This window comes from Condylostylus longicornis, unplaced genomic scaffold (assembly GCF_029603195.1).
Source record: "Condylostylus longicornis isolate FDR11 unplaced genomic scaffold, ASM2960319v2 ptg000107l, whole genome shotgun sequence".
Lineage (NCBI taxonomy): Eukaryota > Metazoa > Arthropoda > Insecta > Diptera > Dolichopodidae > Condylostylus > Condylostylus longicornis.
Genome location: NW_026578075.1, coordinates 2,374,807 through 2,391,906, shown reverse-complemented (window position 1 = coordinate 2,391,906; position 17,100 = coordinate 2,374,807). Strand labels below are relative to the sequence as shown.

The 17,100-nt window shown below is 23.1% G+C and overlaps 1 protein-coding gene across 12 annotated transcripts in view; it reads left to right on the top strand.

Annotated features, from left to right (window-relative positions):
• LOC129614341 (cAMP-specific 3',5'-cyclic phosphodiesterase) overlaps positions 1-16,346 on the top strand; it is a 113,793-nt gene extending 97,447 nt beyond the window's left edge. For 5 of the 12 annotated variants that reach the window (XM_055528901.1, XM_055528900.1, XM_055528903.1 and 2 more), the window contains 11 exons: positions 9,423-9,599; positions 11,047-11,085; positions 12,297-12,401; positions 12,618-12,780; positions 12,848-12,941; positions 13,009-13,322; positions 13,392-13,656; positions 13,737-13,851; positions 14,249-14,411; positions 14,925-15,284; positions 15,615-16,346. In XM_055528901.1, coding sequence (XP_055384876.1) covers positions 9,423-9,599; positions 11,047-11,085; positions 12,297-12,401; positions 12,618-12,780; positions 12,848-12,941; positions 13,009-13,322; positions 13,392-13,656; positions 13,737-13,851; positions 14,249-14,411; positions 14,925-15,284; positions 15,615-15,746 — 1,927 coding nt within the window. In that variant the 3' untranslated portion in view covers positions 15,747-16,346. Of the gene's footprint in view, positions 1-1,496; positions 1,574-7,037; positions 7,734-9,422; positions 9,600-11,046; positions 11,086-12,296; positions 12,402-12,617; positions 12,781-12,847; positions 12,942-13,008; positions 13,323-13,391; positions 13,657-13,736; positions 13,852-14,248; positions 14,412-14,924; positions 15,285-15,614 lie in introns of those variants that run through there. The other 7 variants (XM_055528902.1, XM_055528905.1, XM_055528906.1 and 4 more) reach the window with 5 other exon arrangements.
• Positions 16,347-17,100: the final 754 nt, after the last annotated feature.

The following is a 17,100-nucleotide window of genomic DNA, read 5'->3' as shown; positions in this document are numbered from 1 at the left end:
GTACAATGTACCATTCAATATAAATTGTAGTGTACAACAAAATTAAATCAATCAAAATTAAAAACAAAAAACAAAACAAAAAAACTAAATGAATATTATAAGCTTTATAATATGTATATACATGTATGTAATACAAAAAAAATTGTTCTCCCTTAAAATTATTTCTCGTTAAACTCGTTATAATTCGGCTTTATCCGCTCTTTTTTTTATAAAATTTTTTTTTTTTTTTTTTTATTATTCTTAATGCTGAGTACAAAATAAAGCTTTTTTCATTATCGTGTTTTTGTTTCTGTTTTTGAGCTTATGCATTTTTATTAAATTTATATTTACACACATTTAAATTATATTATGCATATACATACATACATTTGTATATATAGAGAGTTAATTAAGAATTATACTTTGTTTATCTTATATATTTTTGCTTTTCTGTTTTTTTTTTTTTGATAAAATAATTTTTATTTCAAAAATGTTTGTACAACGTATGGTTTTTTTTTTGTCATTTATTCATAAATGATTTTCAACAAAATAATAATAAAAATAAAGTAGAAAATAAAAATAAATAATAAAAAAATAAGAATAATAATAAAAAATTTAGCCAGAAGTATGAAATTCTAATATTAAAAAAAACAAAAAGAAAATGAAAGAAAAAACAAAAAAGCAAACAAACTAAATAAATTATTGGCAAGTGTAAAAAGTCCGTTTAAATGTGTTCGTCCATACATACATACATACATATATAATAAAAGTTTACATAATTTTTACTATACAGCACATGTATATACATGAGTACCTATTATATATATGTGTGTATATATGTATGTACTCAAAATAAAATATGTTTTTCTTAAATAAATTTCTTCTGTTATGATTCAAAGTTTCTCTTAAAAAATTTTTTTTTTAAACTTGTGGGAAATTTTTTTTTTCATTGCTTTTAGTATGACATCAGAGTTTTTATAAGTAAATAATAATATTATAGTTTGGATGTTACAGAAAACTGGCGTCTTGCCCAGTTTGTTCTATATATACTAATCAAAAAAAAATAGAATTTTCCTTTTGTTTTTTTTTGTATTAATTTTTTGTATTCTTATGTTGTTTTCTCAGTTTTTATATTTGAAAAATATATAATAAATATAAGTATATAAGTATGCATAAAAATATTTCACATACAATAATATGAAATTTCAAAACATTAATAAAAAAGTATAAAAAAAAACAAGACAAAAAAAAAAACAGAAAAGAAAATGGTTCGGTTTTAATGATGTCGTGAAAAACATTAAACATTAAATTTTTGGTTGTGGAAATAAGAAAAGAAAATTCAAAATCGAAAATATTAATACTCATGAAAATAATGAAAAAAAAATAATAAAAGATAAAGAAATAGAATTACTAAAAGTGTGAATTTTAAAGAAAAAAAAATTTCCGAAATTGTAAAAAAAAAAAAATTGGAAAAAAAAAAGAAAAAAAAAAATTCCGGTCTATTGAATTTTTAAAGAAAATAAAGGCACAATATTGACACGAAAAAGAAAAAAAATCAAAAAAAAAAAGAGTGAAAAAAAATATTTAGAATAAAGTGAGGAAAAATTAGCTTTTTTATAAAAAAAATAAAAAAATATTAAAGCTAAACATAAAATGTTTTCTTTTCGTTTCTTCTTGTTGTTTTTTTATCTTTTTGCAATTTAATGGAACTTTAAAATATAAAAAAATCTATATAAATGCATATTATACTATGTAATGTATATGTATGTATGCATGTACATTTGTTAAAGAAAATATTTTTTTTTGCTACACAAGAAATTGCCAAAGTGAAATTTTATACAAAATTCATTAAGAATTTTCATAAATTTATTGTGAAAAAATTAAATTTTTAAAACAAAACAAATAAATAAATAAATTTTGAAATATATTATGTATATACATAGTATATAAAAGAAATATGCAAAATTGCAAAATCTCTATATAAAAAAGATAAAATTCTGTGAACAAATAAATAATTGTGATGAGCAAGAAAAACAAAAAAAAAAATTGATTCGAAATTGTTGCATTTGATTACACGGAATATATATATATATATATATATATATATATACCTAAATATATATATATATATATATATATGTATATATACCTAAAACAATCAAAAAAACAATATAATTTCCCATAACATTATATGTATATATTTACTTAATAAATATTATTTATTATATATATATTCATAAAAATATATATACCCCATATATCGAGTAGATTATATATATCTATATATATATAATAATTATCTTGAAATATTATTTAACACCTCTTTCTATATTATATGCACATGTATATATATATATATATATATATATATATATATATATATATATATCAATAATAGCTTTTATATTTCTCAAGAGAGGGTTCTTTTTTCCTTATAAAAAAAGTGTTGAAAAATTTCAATGGTTTAGTCTGCAAAATGTTAATATACCTTTCATATGTACTTATATATTATGTATATTTATGTATTGTTATTAAAAAAATAAATGTGGATAACAAAAAATTTATATATATATATATACAATCATTTATATAGTAAATATATATAATATTAAATTAATAATATTTCTTATATTTCTCATAAAAAATTAAATTTTCAATTATAATTGAATTTTTTTAAGAAATCACAATTTTTCAAATAAAAATTTAATTAAAATAAACAAAAATAGTTTTCTTAAATTTGTCTTTCAATTAAAATATCTATTAAATATCTATTTTATGTAGGCATGTATATATATGCATGTATACACGTAAAAAATATAAGTACGTTTGTACTTAGATTTTTTCTTAATTAATTTTTAATATTGAATTTAAATAAATATATATTTTAAATTAATGAAAAATTTCTATTTTTTTTCATGTGTATATGTATATATATGTATGTATAATAACAGAATATTATAAAATGTCAAATTTTATGTGCTGTCATTCGTTTTTTTTTTCTTTTTTTTTCAAAATATTTCTTTAATATTTAAAATAAAATAATAATTAAAATTTTCAAACAGCTTTATGTATAATTTTATATAAATACATACATACATCTCTATACTCATTTCTATATATATATATTATAACTATATATATGTGTATACCAAATTAGAATTGGTAATTTGTTTTTATATTAAAATAATAATAATATTAATAATAATAGTGTTGCTCTAACTGTTTTTATTGTTGTTGATATTTTTTTTGCCTCATATATTTTTACTTAGAATATATACATAATGATAGTATATCAAAATAAATATGTCAATTATAAATATGTCAGTAAGTGTATACTGATAAAATATGTGTATTACAATCATGTACCTATAATTACACATCTGTAAACACTCAATATGGATTTATCAACATAATATAATAAAATTATCCTATATACATACACACATGCCTTATGAACAGTATAATATGAGACAGGTATACTTAATTAAGTATATTTATATACGTGTATGGTAAATATGTATGTATGTACTTAGATATGATTCTATTTTAATTTTTTTTTTCTCTGTAGTCTGTTTGTTATTAATTTTCGATTTTTGATATGTAGCTTTTGATTTTTATAGACAAAAATGACCTCATAAATTTTGTTTAAATAGTAACAAAATAACCATTTTTTTCACTTCTATTAAGTTCCTATATGTATATAATTACGAGAAATAATCAAAAATAATTAAAATACTTAAATACGTCACAATACTTTGTCATACAAAATAAAACAAAAACAAAATTTCTATTTTAAATTATTTCTTTGATTCTATTCTTTAATTTGAACAGAAAAAAAAACAAAAAAGAGAAATGAAAAGAACACACAAACATTAAATAGAATTGCCAGTTAGTTTTTTTGTGTTATATGATTATATCAAATCAACAGAAATAAAACAAGATATTATTACAAATTTATTTAGAACACAATATACATACAAATACATAGTCTAGGAACATATACAGTAAAACTTGTCAAAGCTGAAATGCAAGTGACTGAATTTTTTTTCCAGTTTAAACAATTTTCCAGGATGTAGTACAAATTGCAAACACATCTATTTTAAATACAATCTTTACATTATTGTGATTAGAACTATGATTAAGATATTCGTCGTGCAAAACCAATTAAATTACAATTATACCCCACTCTGCCCTACTTAATTTGATTAAAAATGTATAATAATGAAACAAGCTATTTATAAAAAAAATATGTATTGATTAAAATATTTATGACATTTGTGACTGGAGTTTCACATTTTCCAGCACTGTCAGATGTATATTACAAATTCCAAAATTTACAAATATTTTCTCAAGGTGCCGCTTTTGACAAGTTTTCCCGTTTTCTCATATAAAATTTTTTTTTGGAACATCAAAATTCGAATTTTTCAAACAAGCACAATTTTTGTCTTTGACAGTGCCCATTTTTGACAAGTTTTACTGTATATATATAAATATTCATAATACCTTGTACAAATAAGTATGTAAATTGTTGTTTGCGTATCTTTATATACATAAGGATATATATATGTATGTACATATACATATGCCTGAATAACAATTTATTTGTAGTTATTGTCATTATTAATAATGAAAGTAATTTATTTTTGTTTTACACATCGTGTATAACATTAAGTGAAATTTTGATTAAAAAAAATTGAATAATTCTTGTTTTTAATTCGAAAAAATGTTATAGAGTAAATAATAAAATGAGAGAATAGAAAAGCACAACAAAAAAAAAAAAAGATTTAGGAAAAAAATAATAATAACAAAATAACAACAGATTAATTGGAAAACAACAACAACAATAAAAACAAGGAGAGCAAAAAAACAAGAAACAAAAAAAAAATCAGAAGAAAAGAAAAATCATTTTCAACTTAACTTTATTTTCATGTTCTCATATGTCAAACAAACTACAACAAAAATTAAAAAAAAAAAAAAACAGAAACAAAAAAGCTTTGCAAATATTTTCTAGGTACCCGGGAAAAGAAAAATGTGTTCACACACAATTACAATATTCTTATTATTATTAACCTACATAGAACAACGTTGACAGCATTTTGTTCTCTCAACACTGCGACAACAATAATTATTTTGTTGTTTTTATATTTTGAATTTTTCATAAATTTTTAAATACTTAAAATATTGTATAAAAATATCAAATTTTGTTTTTGTAATTTTTTTTTTAATCTAAAAAATATTTAACAAATTATTCACAAAATTTTAAAATGTAAAGCAGGACAATATTAAATTTTCTAAGAAAAACATTTTGTTTTTGTTTTTAGTTTAGATGAACACGTGGTTTTTATTAATATACATTAGCTACATACATATATACATTTTATGTTTGGAGATTCAATATTGCTATGATAAAATCAAATATTAAAGTGTTCGGCTTACATATTATGTTACGGTATTCAGCATAATGGCACATATTCGAATTGAATTCAGCTAATAAATAATCGGAAAATATTAAATTTAGAATTCTTCTATTTTTCTTTTATAAATATTTTATTACAATATTTTTGTTATTCTTTATTTTAAAAATTATTCATTACAGAATTTATTTTGTAAAATATTATAATTAAATTTAAAAAATGATTGCGTTTATTAGCCCTTTTGCTACGAGTACATCATAATTATTCCGGGTATTCATAAAATATTTTTTGTGTTTTTATAGAGTAATAAAAATTCAATTTATTTTTTAAATCATGCACTACTTATTTATTTAGTTTTCGTATTATATATGTATGTGTATACACTTTAATATTCATAATATAAAATGATTTTTACATAACAAATCGTTTGACAAGCAGCAGAAAAAAAAAATACAAGAGAATATTAGATATTATCCAATAAAATTTTATATTTTATATTGAGAATATTATCTGATGCGTTATTCTATACATAAGAACAATGACTAAGAAGATTATATATTATTATAATATTTATATATGTATATATATAAGCCTATAGTAGAGAGTAAAATCAATGCGATTTTAAAGTGAATGTCAATTTTCTTTCCAATATATACATTTTTTTTTCATTTTCCTTAAAAGAGTAACAATTATTTCAAATTTAATAATTTTTAATTAATTAGGGTATAAAAATTTTCTAACACTGTTAATTGCATTGCAGTATTGAAATTGAAATGGTACCGAACGGACTATGTGGTTAAATGTGTCTTCTCTATTCGAAACTGTTATGCTATTTAAAATTTTTAAAATTAAAATTTCTCCTAAATGTAGGCAAAAATATTTCCTCATAAAACTAAACAACGTCGACGGAATTGTATGTTAAAAATACTAAAGTATTACCCCACATGATTGAGCCTACAGTTCGATTTCCACATTGATTTACAATTCACATTGATACAAGATTATATTCTCTTAATTTGACTTTCTCGGCATATTGTTAAGATTCGATAACTTAAAACACTTATTTTCGAAAAAATTCTCAACTAATCAATTAATCTTATATTAATCTTATCCATTAGTAGACAGGTGTTAAAATATTATAAAATATCACATATACCATTATTATGAAATTCTTTAAATGTTTTGTTTTTTTTTCTTTTAAATGCGCGGGCATTTCCTTATTATTTCTGAAAGCCCAATTATCCAAATAATTTTATAAAACAAAATAAAGAAAAAAAATTTCCTATAGCATTCCATTCTGCTTGACGATAAATTTTAATAATAATCAAATTGAATGACGTTGAATTATTTGGCGGTCCATTGCTGTCGATCACTTTTTTCTGACGTTTTTTTACGAAAGTATTCTTGTACTAGTGACGGAAAGCAGAACTGATGTCAAACACAAAAGAAAAACAATTTCGTTTATTAATTTCGCTCCTACACTATATTAATTAATTATTTTAAATAAATTTCTATAAGGAATTCTTTCTTTCGGCTACAGTTTATAATTGATTTTGAATAAAAAGCAACAGTTTTGAATCTTATTTTAGGGGAAAAAATAATTAACAATGAAGAAATTTTTTAAAATTTGGCAATTTTTTTTGCAGAATGAAATTTGACTTTAGATAAAATTAATATTAATTTATTAAAAACTTATACAAATAAATGTTTAATAATAGTAAAAGTGAAATAAAAATAAAGAAAATAAAAATAATTGTAATAAACATGTGATATGATTGCAACGTTTTTCATCGTCTTAACGTTTTTACGTTCTTTATTTTGTTCAAAACAATCAAATTCTTTATTATACACACAAAATCAATCCGAATTTGTTACACCAATAGAAGTTAAAGATAATATCACAGAGGAATACATCACGGACAATAGCAATTGTAGCAATAGTCATAAAATAGAAAATAATAAAAATATCTTAGATAAGGAAGATGAAAGTTTTATTGATAATCTTCAATCGAATTCAATAAATTACAGTATTATTTGTCAAACATCATTATCTACTAGAGGTAAACGATCATCTTTAGGTCAAAGTTCAGTATTTTCTAGAAGTGATTCATCAGCAACAACAACTTCTTCTAGTGGTGGTGGTACTTTTACTGGTGCTAAAAGACGTTCAACAGCTTCAACTATTTCATCATCAATATATTCTGATGTCTTACCCATAGATAATCGTAGAAGTTCAATTGAATGTACTCGTACTAGTACACATAGGAGATCAAGCGGAAGAATTCGAAGATATGTTACGCGCATGACTATTGCAGGAGCACGTAGACGTACAACCGGCAGGTATAAAATTAAATTGCATTCAAATTTAACATACTTATAATGTGAATGTTAATTGAAGATGTTTTTATGCATATTTAAAATTTATTTAATCTTTATCATTCATACATATACATATAAGTATATACGTATACTTGTGCCACTAAATGTATAATATGTGTATATGAAAATTGAATTAGTCATTCATTTTTAATTTTATTCATGACCACCCCAATTAATCTTAAATAAAGAATTTGCAACGATATAATAATAGACTACAAAAATATCTTATAATCTTTAAAAAAAAAAAACAAATAAATTAATAAATAAAAGGTCACAATTATTACTTGTATACATACAAATAAATTTTAATTAACGTGATAAAAATTTAAGATTGCTGAGCGTTGCACGTATCAAATTTGAACAGACTTAATTAAAATTATAGACGACATCTGTGTATTTTAAAAAGAAAGTTTATTTTTGTCAAATGTTTAAATAAACAAAAGTAGAATAACCACTGAATCAGACAGATGCAATATACATACTTAATTTGCGGCTTTCAAATTTAAGAAAAATTTATAATTAAAAGAGCTCTTTCCAAATATTTCTTAGGGGAAGACAAATTAAAGAATTTTTTTTAGCGCTTCAGAAGGTACGCGGGACACATCCAAATATGCAGTAAACATTTTCTTACAGCAGTATCGGAAACACTCGATTTAGTGTGTTTTAGTTGATCTTATGATAGTTCAAACAATTTCAGAGATAGGAGATTTTTCTTTTAAAATCCTTTAATACTTTTTTTTAATGTGGATTCAATCGAGTCGCCGTTTTGATTTAACAACAGTTTGATTTAACTTTGTTATTTTTTGCTTGTTTTTCATTCCGGGGGTCTTATAGTTGAAAGCGAAATAGTACAGCGTTATTTGCTAAATCTAGACTAAATTTTTTAAATTTTGAAAGAAAATTTTATTCGACAATAATTAAATGTTTAGATATATATATATATATATATATATATATATTGAAAATCTAGTTTCAATTTTATACGGAGCATATCAATTACCGAATTTATGAATGAAAGTTTGAATTTTTATTTAGTAAAGTGTTATTTTTGTAATATTTAGACAAAATCTTTTAAAAAATTTAATGTTCGATAGTTTGGTTTTTAATTGGCCTTAAAATATATGGCAATTTTATCTTGTTATTTAAATAAATTATTGGAACCAAAGCTAAAATCGACTTCATTTTAAATGCATGCAAATTATTAGGAAGGACAAATACTTTTTTCCTATATGAAAATGTACAGAGTACGCAGAGTGGACAAATGAAGAACATCAATGTGTCTGTGTCTGGAAATGAAAAATTCTTTTTCTTATAACACAAAAAATTTTAGGAGTTTTGTATGTTTTGGTTACTCTTTAAATAAATTAATTTTAAGTAAAAACAAAAAACTATGAAATTGTGAATTATAGTTAGAGTATTTCTATACAAGAACTTAAGCATATTTTATTGCAAATTTTCTCTCTATAAATTTAAACAAAACAAAAATTAATTTTTAAAATATCTTGTTGACAATTTAATTAAATTAATTTATATTTAAATTACACTTAATTATTTATTATACGAGTACAATCAAAAAATCTTATAAAATATAAAGCTCAATTTAAATAAATTTAATTAAATAAACTAAAAAAAAAATTAATTTTATTTTAGCTTCGATGTTGAGAATGGCCAAGGAGTGCGATCCCCCCTGGAGGGTGGATCACCGAGTGCCGGTCTTGTACTACAAAATCTTCCACAACGCCGAGAATCATTTCTTTATCGATCAGATTCAGATTTTGAAATGTCACCAAAATCAATGTCTAGGAATTCTAGTATCGCAAGTGAAAGGTAAAATAATTTTAATTTTAAATAAAACACTTATTTTTTTTTGTCATAACAAATTCGTCTTAAGAATAAGCTTGTAATTAATTACAGCCCATGTATTAAAATAAATTACAGCGTTCTTTAGGAATTTTTTGATCTAAATGTTAATGAAATTTTCTTTCTCTGTTTGCCAAAACCTATAAAGATAAACGAGAGTTTAAACAATTTACAAAAATTTTATTGACTTTTGAAATAGAAGCTGTTTTTTATAAACCCAGGTATTTAAGAGTTTTAAACAGATGATGTCAATATCTTATTAAAATTAACTTTAACTTATTTCTATTTTTAAAATGTAACTACACCAGTTTAAATAAAGTCGAATATGGTCAGCACATAACTGACCGCAAATTCTATTTTGACCTTAAAAATGTACCTGAAAATCTCCTTTAAATTTTAAGAGCTTGTAAGCCCTTCTTTTGTATACCAAGAAAAATAGAAATTTGATTCTTAGAAAATTGTTGATTTTTATTTTATACTGTTCAAAAATTTTATCCTCTAAAAATTCCCACCTCATCATTTAGTTCCGTTTGATTAACAAAAACTATACATTAAATTTAAAAAAATTCCTTTAACTACATAGTTTCTTATATATGGTAAAAAAATGGGGTTGATTTTACCCTAAAAGTTCGGTTTCCAAGCTCTATATTCGAGAAAATTATTGAGATATTAGAGAAAAATTTGCTAGTTCAATTTTTGAAAATTTTTGTCATGGATTGATTATTTCTCTATATATGAACAAAAAGTTAATTCGGCCTATATTTAAAGTTCAGTTGCTGATTTTCTCAAAAAGTAATATGATAATGTGATAATTGTAAGACGAAGCTTACATTAATAAAATTTTCTATTAATTTGTTAAATGTTTTTAAAAAAATTATAAAAATTCTAAAATCGGCCCGAAGTAAACTAAGCATGTTTATCCAAACCCATTCACATGAAATACATAAGTGCTTACAAACTGGCAGACCTGAAAATATTTTATGTACGTTACCTTACCAGAAGTGCAGTCCCGCCGTAAATTCGATATGCGAAATGTAGCATCGTCATAATATTCATTGTTCTCTTCTTGATGCTATGGAAATTTAATAGGGTTTGTAAGTTTAACAACAATTTAATCAATTTAAACTAATTAAATACTCCAAAATTCGATATAATTTTGGTGAAAAACAATACTGAAAAATTTTGTTGTAATTTAGTAAAAGTCTTCTTTAATAAATTCCTGACTCGAACACTATAACAAGCATGTAAATCTCTAAGCTATCTGTAGAATATATGTAATACTCGTAACACTATTTATTTATTAGTTATACGACAAATTATATAAAATGTAAACTGTTCTACTTTAATTTTGTATAAAATAATATTTAACATTATTAATATTTTTGTTTCAATTGTACTAATTTCATGTTTTTAGATTTAAGGAACCAGAAACTACAGTGCTTCTTGAAAGATCGTACGTACTTTTGTATATTTGCTCACTTTGTATATAAAAGTTTGAAATTTTCTTTGATTCATTTTTAAATTAGAAAAAAAATTTACAATTCATAATTTCAATTAAATTCATTACTGATTTTTGTTTTAACAAATTTTAATCCTTTGAAATTAACACAATTAAATTCATAATTTCAAATAAACACAATTGCATGCATTATTCAGTTTTTGAAATATTTGATTTTATAGCTTATGATTTTACGAAATTGAAATAAATTTGATATTAAAATTAAAACGCAAATTAACCAAAAGAAAATTTAAACGACAACATGCATATATTTGCATGTATGTCATTTGACTGCATGAAACACGTCACTAAACTCACATCGATACATAATCTAATTGGTAGATTTTGATGTATCGAATTTTAAAATGAGCTCCAATCACAAATAATCAGCAATATTTCAAAATTTCTAATGAATATAACAAAAAAACAGCACATAATCTTTTAGTTTATGAAATATCTTGCACAGCTTAAATTTCAGACTCTAAGACTAAGATGATTTAATTTAAGCCTTGCTTGGAAAAAATAAAATATTTTCATTATAAGGCTTGACTTTTTCTCTCTACAAAAAATATATAACTTAGCTTATCCACAGACTCAGCTATTTGTTGTAAGGAAAATAAATTATGTTTCTCAGATTTCAATATTTTAACGATTGATGTCGATTATCATTTAGAAACAAATAGCTAACCGAAAATGTTGCGGACCTCTTCTGTATCTCATATTTTACTAGCATACATAATGTTTAAGGGGTGTGAGGAAAATATAAAAAAGGTACTCTAATAAACTCTAATTAAACAAAACTGAAACAAAATATATCGAACAAAATTTCGATATACGTATGGTTTGAAAAATATTTTAGTGTTGTCAATGTTAAATGTTTTCCGAACATGGAGCATGATAAAATAAGGCGAGACAATTAATTTTCGACTATATACAACATTTACATCAACACACTTTTTTAAAAGAGTGTCAAACATAACTTTTTGTTTTATTTTTTTTTTGTTTAATTTTTTTTCTGTTTTGATTTAAATTTACACACATTAATGACTCGAGCACTAAAACATAGCGGCAACTCAAACAATGTGCTTACTTTCTTTATTTAAACACTCTTATAAATGTTAAAAAAATATTTTAATAATAAGATTATTTTATTATTTTATCATTAGACATGGGGAAGACTTAATCGTTACACCATTTGCACAAATTTTGGCAAGTTTGAGATCTATACGAAATAATCTAATAAGTCTGACAAATGTTCAAGCAACCAATAAGTGAGTATCGTATTTTTTTCTATAATTTCATTGATCGTAAAAAATCAAGAACATAGTTATTTTTTGTAAGTGTTTGTATTGTTATTTTTTTGCTTGCATTATAATTTTTTTTTTAAATTTATGTGTTATTTCCCAATATCGATGTTTGTAATACTACTTGTACCCCCTCCATATTCCTCTCATACTATCGTACAACAATATATTAATCAAAAAAAGATCCAGGCGTCCAACACAAGCTCCTACTGTCACTCGAGTAAATCCTGGTGATGAAAACTATGTACGCCTAGCAACAGATACTATAGAAGAATTGGATTGGTGTCTCGATCAATTGGAAACTATACAAACTCACAGGAGTGTATCAGATATGGCATCACTAAAAGTAAAACAAAAAAAAATATTAAAATTTACAGCTTTAATAAATAATATTTTATTAAAAATGATTTTAGTTCAAACGAATGCTGAATAAGGAACTTTCACACTTTAGCGAGTCTAGTAAATCTGGCAATCAAATATCTGAATATATTTGTTCAACTTTCTTAGGTAACCGCTATAATTTTCTTTTATTAATCTAGCATTACTTAATTTATTTTAATGTATTTATGTTTAGATAAACAACAAGAATTAGATTTGCCATCATTAAGAATTGATGAAAATGAGCCACTTGGTAATGTATCATATCCAAGGAGTCGCTCACCACGAAGTGGTCCTCCAATGTCGCAAATATCTGGTGTTAAACGTCCATTATCGCATACGAATTCTTTTACAGGAGAACGATTGCCAACATTTGGAGTAGAAACACCACATGAAAACGCTTTAGGTACCTTATTAGGTGAATTAGATACTTGGGGAATAGATATATTTAAAATTGGCGATTTAAGTAGTAGTCGTCCGTTAACCTGTGTTGCATACACGATATTCCAGGTTGAGTCCAACTTTTTTATAAAATGTTTTTATATATTAACATATATATATTTTTTTGTATTGTTACAGAGTAGGGAATTGCTTACAAGTCTTATGATACCACCGAAAACATTCATTAATTTTATGACTACTTTGGAAGACCATTATGTCAAAGACAATCCTTTTCATAATTCACTTCATGCGGCAGATGTCACACAGAGCACAAATGTTCTATTGAATACTCCAGCCTTAGAAGGTGTTTTTACACCACTTGAAATTGGTGGTGCTCTATTTGCTGCCTGTATTCACGATGTTGATCATCCGGGTCTTACAAATCAATTTTTAGTTAATTCAAGTATGAAAATTTTTGTATACTTATTTGCAAAAAAAAAACTGAAATCATAATTTAATCTATTATTTTTTATTTAATTAAAGGTTCTGAATTAGCCTTAATGTATAATGATGAATCTGTACTAGAAAATCACCATTTAGCTGTCGCCTTTAAACTTTTACAGAATATTGGATGTGATATTTTCCAAAATATGCAAAAGTATGTTATCTCACTTGACATTATAATTACACAAATATCGAACTGCTATTGATTACACAAATATCGAATTTCATTAAGATAATAAAAATAAATTGCAAAGAAATTTAAGCTACTGCCCGTTGCACTTCGCTAGTCGGATGGTTTTGTAAACCTTTAAAGAATACACGTTCTCTTTCGCTCTTGTATCAAATAAATCTAATACAAAAAAAAATAATTTTCATCACGGGTTCCGTGATCTACAAATAGATCAAATTTAATTTAAATTTAAATTTAGATGTTTGCTTAAATTTTAAATACGGGTCAAAGTAAATTGCTCACAATCAATTAAATATGCTTTTTATTAATTTAAGAACTCCGTTTTTTATTTGTAATTAAAACTACTTTTTTATGAATTTAGGAAACAGCGCCAAACCTTAAGAAAAATGGTTATAGATATTGTATTGTCAACGGATATGTCGAAACATATGAGCTTATTAGCCGATTTGAAAACCATGACAGAAACAAAAAAAGTTGCTGGCTCCGGTGTTTTACTTTTAGATAATTACACAGACAGAATACAGGTAAAATTGTTGCAGTTATAAAAGTGTGTTCGTTTTTTTTTTGTTCAAACCTAAAATTCATACATTTTTACAATTTCACAAGGCTATAATTAATATGTATGTATGTGTATTTGGAAAAATGAAGTTACGAAATAGAGTATCGGTATTAATGTCTCGATATTATGAGTATCGATTCTGTATTAACTAATCGAAAATGTATTTATAAGATTTATTCAACATAATAATTTATATTAGAGTCATAAAATTGAAATGAGTGACGCAATTGGTAAAAATTAATATTATTTTAGTTATAATTAAGTAAAGGGTAATTTATCGTTATTATTTTGTATAAAATATGTATATTAATTGAAAAATATTTTAAATAATGGTAAAAATTAAAATGAAGAATTTTGTTTTTTTTTTGTTGTTTATAAAAATATTTAAAATAATATCAACCCAATTTTTTATTAACAAATTTATTATACAATCAAACAATATTCATTATATTAATTTTAAATAATTTTACCATTGTAGGTTCTTGAAAATTTAGTTCATTGTGCAGATTTAAGCAATCCAACAAAACCATTACCATTATATAAAAGATGGGTTGCTCTATTAATGGAAGAATTCTTTTTGCAAGGTGATAAAGAACGTGACAATGGAATGGATATTAGCCCAATGTGTGATCGTCATAACGCAACAATCGAAAAATCTCAAGTAGGTTTTATAGATTATATTGTACATCCATTGTGGGAAACATGGGGTGATCTTGTTCATCCTGACGCACAAGATATATTAGATACACTTGAAGAGAATCGAGACTATTATCAAAGTATGATACCACCTTCACCTCCACCTAGTGCCGAAGAAGGAGAAGAAAAGATCCGTTTTCAGGTTGGTTGCGATTAAAACACGAATTTATGTTTATATTTAATTTAATATGTTTATATAAATATATATATATATATATATATAATTTATATAATAAAAATTAAAATAAATTTTACTACAATAATCTATCTAAAAAAAAAAAACAAAAAACAATTATAATAAATAATATTTACTATATTCACAATCTATATATTAAAAATATACTTTTGTGTCTGATATAAAATTGTAAACTGTATATTAAATGTTGAAAAAAAAAAAACACAAAAAATCAAAAACAATTTAAAAACGAAATAAAGGATTAAGAAAATCCTTCTCTTCAATTTGCGCACTTAGGTAACATTGGAAGAATCCGACCAAGAAAATTTGGCTGACGTTGATGAAAACAATGAAGAGGAAGAAGAAACAACATCGGTAGCTGAAAATCCAGAATCATTGAATCAGTCACATAATACAGTTGGAATGTGACGGAGATTCGTTGGAATATGTAAAAAATTTACGGAAAAAGTAGCGCAAACATTTTAATTTAATTATAAAACAAAAAAAAAGGGAAAAAAAATTAATAAATAAAAAATTTTAAAAAATTTAAAAAAAAAATTCATATGAAATGCATTAAAAGAAGTAAATCTGAAACGATGACAGCAAAATATTTTTTTTTTTGATTTTGTTTTACAATTAATAAATTAATAATCGATTTTTGAAATAATCGATTCAAAAATCAATAATTTACACAAAAGTGTGCGGAAATTTTTATTTTAAATTCAAATATTTATTAACATGAAAAATTGTATTTGCCTTTGTTCCAAAAATTCGTTTTCGAATCCCGGATTTATTTACTGTTTTTTTAATAATTTATGGTTTTTATTGCAAAAGTTGCATTTTTTATTTCAAAGTAAAAAACTGTTCATTTAACAATGATTCTCAATATTTGATGTTTGTAAGAATTAATATAATAATAAAAAACAAAATATGTTCAAATTTCAATAAAACTTCAACCTACCGCAACTTCATATTTAAATAAAACACTGCATTACCTAGTTGAAATTTTTACACAATTCGCTGATTATATACGTAAGAAAATTGTAAGAAGGCATTTGACATTGTAAAAACCTTCGCAAAAAAATTTTCTTCTTTTAATGTGTTTCTCAACTAAATTATATAAATTAGTAAATATTATTATTTATAAAAAAACAAACTTACTATATATATACATGCATATATTTTTTTTATACTTTTGATCTTCGTTTTTGAGTTCTACATAAAATAATTTTTTTTTAGTTTTTAGAAATTTTGTTTAGTATATAAGAAATTTAAATTATAGTAAAAATAATATTTAAAGAAAACAAAAGAAAATATTTTAAATATAAATGTTAAAATTAAAAGTTATTTTCATGTTGTGTATAAAATCTCATATTGCATTTAATTATGCAATATAACAATATTTTTCTAAGTTGTTAATTTAACAAAAAAACAAACACATTGTTTAAAAATCTTTTTGCTTTTCATAATTTCAAAAAAAAAAAGTGTAAACGCAAAAATGCTTGTTTTGTAAATTTTTATTATAAATTTTTTCAAAAACTCAAATATATAGAACAAAAAGAAAAAACTTTAAGAAACTTAATTAAATAAATAACAAAAAGAAAAAAAAGGAATAAAAACCAATTAAAAAAAAAAGTAACAAAATATACAAAAGAAATTTAAGTAAAAATTTAAATTGAAATAAACTCTTAGTGTAGCTAGTCATTTTAATTAAATAAAAAAAAAAGAAAAGGAAAACTATATATATATAATTATAAACTTTTAATACACACACGAACAGGTT